This window comes from Zea mays, chromosome 4, assembly GCF_902167145.1.
Source record: "Zea mays cultivar B73 chromosome 4, Zm-B73-REFERENCE-NAM-5.0, whole genome shotgun sequence".
Lineage (NCBI taxonomy): Eukaryota > Viridiplantae > Streptophyta > Magnoliopsida > Poales > Poaceae > Zea > Zea mays.
This window is the reverse complement of record NC_050099.1, coordinates 166,349,780-166,360,012: the sequence shown is the minus strand read 5'-3', so window position 1 is coordinate 166,360,012 and position 10,233 is coordinate 166,349,780. Positions and strand designations below refer to the sequence as shown.

The following is a 10,233-nucleotide window of genomic DNA, read 5'->3' as shown; positions in this document are numbered from 1 at the left end:
ACGCAGGGCCCGTTACAATGGGCCGGATCACACGTGGGCCTCTGAGCTGGACGAGGCCGCACAGTGGGATGACGACGTCGCAGGCCTTCGTCTGGTGCCGAATGAAGCGAAGGGTGTCCCTGCCCGTTTTGTCTCCGTCGGACCAGCAACTGCGGCGAAGGCCTCGAGCGAAGGGTGGCGTCTTTGCCTTCGCCCCAACATTTGCCCTCCGAGGGACCAGTTCGACAAAGTCACCTGGTGCCGAAGACGTCGCTGGATGGCGGAGACGCTGCCCTCGCTCGAAGTGGTTCCGCGGGGGTTTTTGACATGACCGTTGATTGACACCGTACTGTTGGATTGCGGGTTTCCCAAAGTGCCGCGCCCTGTTGGATTGCGGGTTTCCCGAAGCGCCGCGCCCTGTTGGATTGTGCATGCAATGGAAACGAAAATGTCATCCAAAATTTGTGTACATGTGAAAACTCCCACGATCTACCATAATTATCGGATTTACCATAAAAATAGGATTTCCATGCCTGCACCTGCGCATGTGCACGTGGTCCAACGGCTGGGTTTTATGCTATCTCTGTAAACTATTTTCGCTATTTTCATAGACTATTTACGCATAAAAATAGACCCACAATTTATGGCTACGTCCCACACGAAAGGTTGGTTGTTGGAACAGGAGTTTGACTGACACACGTGGGGGTTGAACTGGTGTATGGGCACGGGACACACCTGATAGCCTGCTATGAGGTGGGTGGGCGCGCTGATACGGTCTAGCCAGGTCGAGGGTGGTCGGCCAAGGCTTTCTCTGACATTTGGAAGCCCAGATCCCAATATACCCTCTCTCTATGTATATATAAAAAAATAAAGATTTCAGGCTAAAATAAACAAAAGGCTTGGGCGCGGCGGCCCAATCGCATGAGGCGCCGGTAGCCCAACAACCTCTCCTGGCCGACCAATGTTTTCAGATTAGTCAGTGATTAACCTACTGATCGCTTTAGCGCACTGCGCACTCGATAAGCAGTAACGACGCGATGAGAGCGATCAGAACCCTGATCATCCGATTAGTCGTTTGATCAGGTCGCGGACGATCAGTTTGCCTAGAAATTTTCAGTTTTGGACTGACCAGCTGGCCCACTTCGGTTTTTTTCCCATTCGTTTTTGCCCGCTGCAACCGGGCTTGTTTGAAACCACTCATTTTAAAGAAACTGATTTATAAAAATTGAGTTGGCTACAAACATAACAATTTATATCTCAGTTTATAAAAGTTAGATTTATAGTTTCTTAAAATCAAGAAGTTAATCTCTCGTAGCTAAAAAAACTGGTTTGTTAAAAAGTCAAACAGACCTAAGTCCTGTACGCAGGGCCCATGCACGGTTTTGAGACGAGAGCAGCTCAGCAGCATAGCGCCAGCCGCCGGATTCCTGCGCAGCACGCACGGACGCCATCGAGGAACCCTAACCAGAGCACAGCACACGGAGCGACGGCGGCGCGCCACCGGCGACTGGCGGCTGGTGCCCCCTCTCGGTCCCCACTCCCCAGCACGGCGACGGCCTGCTGCATCAGGTGATCTCTGATGTCTGACTCTCTTCTCCAGTTCTCCCCAGTCCCCGTTTCCCCGACTTCCTGTTCAGTGTTCACCGTCGAGTGGCCTGCTACCCTGCTGTGCTCATGTGATGTGCTCGTTGTGAACTTGTGATTGTGAATTTGTGATCCGATCCGAGTCAGTCCCCAGTCCCCACCCAGTTATTAATGAAATTGACATCCTTGAAGATGATGAAGAATCTGAGGAAATGCAAATGAATGGGGAAGATGGTTCTGGGCCTTCTAGCTCATTTGGGACTGAAAATGCATTTCAAGTGGATGAAGATTTACTTTAGCTAGTAGATCATTTATCACTTATCAAGTGGATGAATATTTGCTCATTTGTTTCATGTTTGACTTTGCTGCAGTTGGACTTTGATTTTAGAACTTTAAACTTATGTCATTTATGTTGTACTCTTTTGCTGGACAACCTGCAACAATACAGTTTTACTTATGTAATGGCTTATTAACCTGTTCCTGTGAGTTTAGAATGGCTGGACTGTTTTTTTTACTATGTTTTACTTTTACCTATGGTAATGTCTGACAGCCATACAGTGCAGGAGAAAGCAGATGGTACACTTATCCTGTGATTTTTGTTGTGTTCCTAACTTTGCTTGGATGTTTGTTTGATTAATTGATTCCATTGGTTTGTATGCTTGTTGCTGCAGATGGTAAATTATTTTTCAGACTCAGAGTGCAAAAAAGTTGGTTCGTCCAGGGAAGAGGAATAGAGGTTATGCTTTTGTGTGAGGTGAGATCTTCTAAGTCCCTTTCTCCAGTTTCCTTTTCAGTCAATACAAACTAAATTCCGAGCCCAGCGTGTTGCTCTTCAGCGGCGGCGGCGGTGCTGGCATTCTTGCTACCTCAGCTCTGCCAGGAAATAAATCGCAGCAGCGCGGAATTTGTGTGGAGATTCATGTTTACGAATGCGCAGCGCCAGGTCGAGCGCACCGGCCGTTCTGGCACTCCGCGAGACCAGTACCTTCAGGTTGGTATCGTCCCTGGTCCCTCTCTTTGTTTTTTCATTACCAATCGATTGGTGCTGGCGCAGGAAATTCACCTTGCAAATTTGTTTCTCGCTAATTAACTGGTTCCGTTTGATTGCTTGTGCCCAGGATCTCGTGACCCAGTTCCAGAACGCCACGGATGAAGGTTGGTGTCTACTTTACGCTTGGTTCTTTTACAGGCCACACCCTTTAGACCAGTCTCTATAATTCTCTATCTTCTTGAGTGTCAGTTTAGGAAACAGTCTCAACAGCACTGTGCTTTAGTCTGAAAAATGTACTAGTAATTTGTGTGATTAGAGGCGATGCTTTGTTGATCCTGATTGATTGCTTCATTGTAATGGGATCTATTACATGCATTAGTTCAAGTGGAAAGACATTTTAGTATTGAGTTATGCTTCGCTATTGTAGTTAATAAGCCCTACTTCCTAAGCATTTCCTAGATAACTGTGTTAGTTAATTACAGTCTTTAAAGACCTTGGGCAGCCCAAGAGGTGTACGGCTGCCAAGGTTCTGTACCTCTATATAATCAAAAGCCTCTGGCTAACAGAAATGAGTAATCAGAGTTATCTCCAACATTTGGTACCAGAGCCTTGGTTAGACACCAGAGAGCCACAGGGCCGTCTCCTTACCTTCTCCACTCCATGTCGACCTCTGCTGAGCGTGCTGCCAGGCTCAAGGCCAAGGGTCCCGGCTAAGGAGAGCTGGGCGACTCCTCCGGCCGGGCCGCGCGCTTGAAGGCTGCAGAGGAAGCAGCAGCGCTGGCAGTCCAGGCAGCAAAGCAGGCGGCGGCTGCTGCAGAAGCGGCGGCAAGGACAGCGCAGGAGCTACGGGCCGAAATCGCCGCCGAGAAGGGAGAAGATGAGGAGGACTGGGAGGAGGAAGAGGAGACAGAGAGGAATAGGCGGACGCGGACTCCACCGCGAGACAGGAGGCGCTCGCAGTCACCACTGCGGGACCGGAGGCGCTGCCGCGGCGGCGGTCGCTACGAGTCGCCGCAAGGAAGGGTGGTGTACCGCGACTCCGGCAGCGGCACGTCGTGGCCGATGCTGGACAAGACGAACTACTACGAGTGGAGCCAGACCATGAAGCTGAGGATGCAGACGCGCGATCTCTGGGATGCCATCGAGGGCGGCCCTGTCCAGTTTCGCGATGACAGGCGTGCGCTGGAAGTAATTGTCGGGGCCGTGCCCAAGGAGATGGGCCTTCCACTCCTCGATAAGGCTACGGCAAAGGAAGCGTGGGATGCCATCGCTGCGACCCGCATCGGCGTGGACCGGGTCCGTCGAGCAACGCTGCAGCGCCTACGCCGCGATTGGGAGAACATTAGCGTCAACCCCGGCAAGCAAGTGGATGATTTTGCCATGCGTTTATCAACCCTGCACCAGCAACTTGTCATCCATGGTGACAAGGACATCACTGAAGAGCGTGTGGTGGAGAAGTTTCTGCGCACGGTGCCGGCCAAGTACGCGCAGATTGTTGTCGCCATTGAGCAGTTTCTCGACTTCGAGGCGCTGACTCTTGAGGAGGTGACTGGAAGGCTCAAGGCGGTGGACAATCGCGAGGAACAAGTGCTGACCGAGCCGGTGGCCATCAACGGCAAGCTGCTGTACACCGAAGAGCAGTGGAGAGCGCGCTGCAGAAAGGAGAAGAAGGGAGAAGATGCAGGTGGTTCTGGTTTCAGATATCAGCGCGGTGGCGGTGGACGTAGCTGCGGTGGTGGACGAGGACAAGGCAAAGGCGGTGGACGTGGTGGCAGACGAGGAGATGGCAATGTTGCTGGCCGCGTCGGCCCCAACACTTGCCTAAACTGCAACCAGGAGGGCCATTGGGCACGTGAGTGTCCCCAGCCGCGCCGTGAAGATGCAGAGCGCGACGATGGAGGTGGAAACCGTGCTGGCCGCGGTGGTGGCAATCGTGGTGGAGGCCGCGGCGGCAGAAATCGGGCTAGACAGCGTGGCGGGAACCAAGGAAGGCATGAGGCACGCGTCCAGTACGCCGAGTGTGATGAAGATGGCGCTCTGTTCCTGGCACATGGCTTTATCAGCCTGGAACAGAGCACGCCGGCGCACAGCTACACGACACAGCACGTCGAGTTCTCCGAGCCACGTGCTTGTGCCTATCTTGGCGTGGACGAAGAAGTGGACAGCGGTTGGTACCTGGATTCCGGAGCGACGCATCATATGACCGGGCGCCAAGAGTTCTTTGCTGATCTGAACACTGGCGTTCGAGGAACGGTCCGTTTCGGGGACGCGTCGAAGGTAGAGATCAAGGGCGTTGGGTCTATCATCTTCCAAGCCAAGACCGGTGAACAGAGGGTTCTTCATGGCGTCTACTACATTCCGGCGCTGAAGAACTCTATCCTAAGTCTGGGACAGCTTGATGAAGGAGGGTCCAAGGTTGTGATTGACCATGGCGTGCTTCGCATTTGGGACAAGAACCGGCGTCTGCTCGCCAAGGTACATAGAGGGAAGAACAGATTATATATTCTGCATCTTGAGGCTGCACAACCTATCTGTCTTGCGGCGCGCAAGGATGTTGAGGCGTGGCAATGGCATGAGCGTTTCGGCCATCTGCACTTCGACGCAATCCGACGACTCAGCAAGGAAGAGATGGCGCGCGGGATGCCGGTGGTCGACCATGTTGAGCAGGTGTGTGACACCTGCGTTACCACCAAGCAGAGGCGGCGTTCATTTCCAGTTGCAGCAGCATACCGTGCCCAGAATCAGCTTGAGCTGGTGCACGGTGACTTGTGCGGCCCGGTCACGCCAGCGACACCGGCGGGCAACCGCTATATCTTGCTGCTCGTCGATGACGCCACCCGCTTTATGTGGGTTGTGCTGCTGCCATCCAAGGACGCAGCGACAGAAGCAATCAAGAAGGTCAAGGTGGCAGCAGAGGTGGAAAGCGGGCGCAAGTTGAAGGTCCTGCGCACCGACAATGGCGGCGAATTCACCGCTGCGGAGTTTGCTGCATACTGTGCTGACGAAGGTATTAAACGGCATTTCAGTGCCCCTTATTCACCACAACAGAACGGTGTTGTTGAACGCAGGAACCAAACAATGGTGGCCATGGCACGGGCTTTGCTCAAGCAACGCCGAATGCCCTCTCGGTTTTGGGGGGAGGCTGTGATGACAGCTGTGCACATTTTGAATCGATCCCCGACAAAGGCACTGAAGAATGTCCTCCTTATGAGGCGTGGCATGGCCGGGCACCAACAGTCGGCCATCTCAAGGTCTTTGGCTGTGTGACCTATACCCGACGGCTCACTCAACTTCACAAGCTTGATGACCGCGGCGAGGCTGGAGTGTTTATCGGCTATGCGGAAGGAGCCAAAGCATATCGTATCTATGATCCAGTATCCCAGCGCGTGCGTGTCAGCCGCGATGTGGTGTTCGACGAAGGTCGTGGCTGGGACTGGGCATCACCGGCAACAGGCACATCAAAAACATCAGGCAACGAATTTGTTGTTGAATTCCCATGGGCGGAGGAATTCCCTGAAGCAAGAAGTTCAGCGTCGCCTTCACCATTTCCTGCGCCACATCCTGCATCGCCTGGTTTCTCTCCGGTGAATGCAGGAGAGCCTGCAGCAGAAGCAGAGGAGTCTGCAGCGGAGGCGTCTGCGTCGCCCAGAACACCCAAACCAGCTCCAGCAAGTCCTCAGGTAGAACATGTGACCCCCTTGGATGATGATGATGAAAGGGTGGATGCCTGCCATGACGGTGAAGAACTCCGTTATCGAAAAATTCATGACATTATTGGTGATCAGCCAACCCCTCTGCCGGCGCAGCGGCTGTTTGCAGAACTGAATCTCACCCATTCTGGTGAGCCTACAAGCTTTGAAGAAGCCATGGATGATCCAGATTGGCAAGCAGCAATGAAGGAGGAGCTGAGATCAGTAGAGCGGAATGGGACTTGGGAACTTGTTTCTCCCCGTCCCGGTCACCGCCCAATCTCACTAAAATGGGTGTTTAAGCTGAAGAAGGATGAGCATGGAGCTGTGATTAGGCACAAGGCAAGACTTGTGGCCCGTGGTTTTGTTCAACAGGAGGGAATTGATTATGAAGATGTTTTTGCACCAGTTGCAAGGATGGAATCAGTACATGTTTTGCTTGCTTTAGCAGCACAAGAAGGATGGGCAGTACATCACATGGATGTGAAGTCTGCGTTCTTGAATGGAGAACTCAAGGAGGAGGTTTATGTTACTCAGCCACCAGGTTTTGCAGTATCAGGAGAGGAGAAGAAAGTGTACAGGCTACACAAGGCTTTGTATGGCCTAAGACAGGCCCCTCGGGCATGGAATGCTAAACTTGATCTGACTCTCAAGCAGATGGGTTTTGAGCAGAATATGTATGAAGCTGCTATGTATAGGAAGGGATCAGGTGACTCCCTACTGGTAATTGGAGTTTATGTTGATGATTTGATCATCACAGGAGTCAATCAGCAGAAGATTGAATCCTTCAAGGCAAAGATGAAGCAAACCTTTGAAATGAGTGATCTGGGTCTTCTGTCTTTCTATCTTGGAATTGAGGTAAGACAATCAGAGGGGAGCATTACCCTGAAGCAAACCCATTATGCTAAGAAGATACTTGAACTTGGTGGTATGGCAGGTTGTAATCCAGCCACTACACCTATGGAAGAAAGGCTGAAATTGAGCAAGGAAAGTACAGCAAAGGAAGTAAATCCAACTCAGTACCGAAGACTGGTTGGCAGCTTGAGATACCTAGTGCACACAAGACCAGATTTGGCTTTCGCTATAGGGTATGTTAGCAGATTCCTGGAGAAGCCAACAACTGAACATCTTCAGGCTGTGAAGAGGATTTTGAGGTACCTGGCTGGTACTCTAGATCATGGGCTATGCTACACCAGAACAACAGGCAAATCATGTTTTGTGGGTTACAGTGATTCAGATTTGGCTGGAGATATTGATTCAAGCAAAAGCACAACTGGATGTTTGTTCTTCCTTGGAACCAGCCTGGTCAGCTGGCAGTCTGTCAAACAGAGAGTTGTTGCTCTGTCTAGCTGTGAGGCTGAATATGTGGCGATGACAACAGCTGCAACCCAAGCTTTGTGGTTGTCAAGGCTGTTTGCAGATTTGCTGGGAAGAAAAATTGAAGTGGTGGAACTCAGAGTAGATAATAAGTCTGCTCTGGCTTTGGCAAAGAATCCTGTTTTCCATGACAGGAGCAAGCATATTAGAATCAAGCATCATTTCATCAGAGATTGTGTGGAAGAAGGTAGCATCAAGACAGAGTTCATTCCCACTGCAGATCAGCTCGCTGATATATTGACTAAAGCTTTGGGCAAGACCAAGCTGGAAGAGATGAGGAGCAGGATTGGGATCAAGGAGATCAAGACTAGTTGAAGCAGGTCTTAGGGGGAGAAATGTAGTTAATAAGCCCTACTTCCTAAGCATTTCCTAGATAACTGTGTTAGTTAATTACAGTCTTTAAAGACCTTGGGCAGCCCAAGAGGTGTACGGCTGCCAAGGTTCTGTACCTCTATATAATCAAAAGCCTCTGGCTAACAGAAATGAGTAATCAGAGTTATCTCCAACAGCTATTGGACATCGGCCAACTGTTTAAACATTTAGAACAGTATAGTACACCTGCACTGGAGATCTAGATGGCAAAACAAAGATATGCAGCATAAACTAAATTGGTGTAAACATCTAGATGGGAAAATGAAAATATGCAGTGTGTTGGCAGTACTTGCTATATGTATGCTTTCTGGATGCTCTGATTAGGTTTTAGATACATGAGAATTGAAAATTTGTCCTGAGTGGTCAATTTATTGAGGAGAAGCTCATTGAGATGTATTCTTTATGTGAAACTCTATAAGTTCCATGCTATTATAAATTGTACACTCACTTTATCTGTCTTGTTTCAGAATCTAAGGAGAAGATAGTTGCTAACCTGGCAAATTTTGCTTATGACCCTTTTAATTATGCCTTCATGCGCCAGGTTGTTAATCCCACTGAACTTTTCTTTTGGAACATTTGTTGCAGATTTCCTGTAAAGATAATCTTGTATTGGCTTTATTACTTTAAAACTGTTCAATAACTCCATTTTTATTTTCTCAGCTGAATGTTCTGGAGTTATTCTTGGACTGCATTACAGAGCCTAATGAAAGGCTTATCGAGTTCGGCATTGGTGGAATATGTAACTCCTGTGTTGGTGAGCAACACAATAACTCGAATTCTTTGATTTACTAATCGATGTGAATTCAATGAAGCACTCAATACCTTCTGTATCCACCTTTCTACATGCAGATCCTGCAAATGCTTTAATCATTACTCAGTGTGGTGGAATCCCATTGGTTATACAATGCTTATCGAGCCCAGTGCGGAATACTGTAAGTATTTCTGAAGCTAATGACACTATAATATTAGTGCCTCTAAATTCCGTACATGTAGTCCTCATGCGAACAATTCCCCCTTTGATGATTGCACGGCAGGTGACTTATGCGCTTGGGGCTTTGTATTACCTTTGTAACCCTTCGACAAAGAAGGAGATCCTGAAACCAGATGTAGTTAGTACTATAAGAGAGTATGCTTCAGCTGGAACTGTGAATAACAACTTTAGCAATCTGGCTAATGCTTTCTTGGAGAAACATGTTGATCCATGATATGACAATTTTACAGGGTAGACTAAAGCTTACACATTTCGTGTACCTGTGGTGTTTTCATATTCTGGATATGAACTAAAGAAACTAGAGCTTAGATCTCATGCTTTCATTGTTTTGGGCACGATGCTTTGCCTGGAATTGAGCAAGGGCTCCTTTTTAGATGAGAGTTATGCACAGTTTTTCAGTTGGGAAGCTAATTTGTCATAGTTCAGTTTTTTCCCAGTTATCTGTTGGACGATTTGAACATTGTAAGGCCCTGTTTGGAAACAAAGTTTTTGAAAACCACAGTTTTTAAAATACTACAGTATACTTTAGTTATGATAATATCGTAGTTTACAATACCACAATTTTGGAAACTGAGGTTCAGACCTAAGTTTAGAATACTTTAAAACAACTATAGTATTTGCAATACTTCAGTTTTGAAAACAGAGATTTTAGCCAGCTTGCCAAACACCATTCTGTATATAATACTGCAGTATTTGAGAATAATGCAGTATTCTTCTAAAACTGTGAAAAAACTTCGCTTCCAAACACCCCTAAGGGCTAGTTTGGGAACACTAATTTCCAATGGAATTTTCATTTTCCTAAGGGAAATTAGTTCATTTTCCCTTGGGAAAATGAAAATCCCATGGAAAATTAGTGTTCCCAAACTAGCCCTAAGATGTCTTGCTTCTCCTGTTCTTGGCTTGTCATCTTGTCAATGCGTCATCTTGCACATGTGAGCTAGTAAGTACAAACAACAAACGAAAACAAAACATTCGATTGATTTTTTGATGCGCCAAAGACAAATTTTCCGCCAAACAAAAAGGCAAACGACACAAAAGAGCTAGAGAACATCTAAAACCAAACCCCGATAACAAATGATCATGGTGGATCAAGATCCAAAACCCAATAAGAGAACAATCTTGAAGGACAACGAACAGACAGCTACCAGAACGGAAAAACATAAGGTAGAGATGCAAACAAAAATGAAAGGGGAAACCAACTCAAAGAAGAAAAAAATTGATGAAGATGCAGATCAAGATGACAATGCACC

At 48.3% G+C, this 10,233-nt stretch overlaps 1 protein-coding gene across 2 annotated transcripts; it reads left to right on the top strand.

Moving 5' to 3' along the window:
• The first annotated feature begins 1,250 nt into the window (after positions 1-1,250).
• On the top strand, positions 1,251-9,494 carry LOC100194252 (ARM repeat superfamily protein). 2 transcript variants are annotated; one of them, XM_008678412.4, is made up of 8 exons: positions 1,251-1,548; positions 2,235-2,317; positions 2,385-2,554; positions 2,682-2,718; positions 8,460-8,533; positions 8,653-8,746; positions 8,842-8,924; positions 9,027-9,494. In XM_008678412.4, exons 3-8 carry the CDS (start codon positions 2,483-2,485, stop codon positions 9,195-9,197), a joined length of 531 nt encoding a protein of 176 aa, XP_008676634.1. In that variant the 5' UTR covers positions 1,251-1,548; positions 2,235-2,317; positions 2,385-2,482; the 3' UTR covers positions 9,198-9,494. The 2 variants fall into 2 exon arrangements, with proteins under 2 accessions (XP_008676634.1, NP_001132765.1); NM_001139293.1 differs by having other exon boundaries at positions 1,439-1,548; positions 2,400-2,554; positions 9,027-9,480.
• The last annotated feature ends 739 nt before the right edge of the window (positions 9,495-10,233 follow it).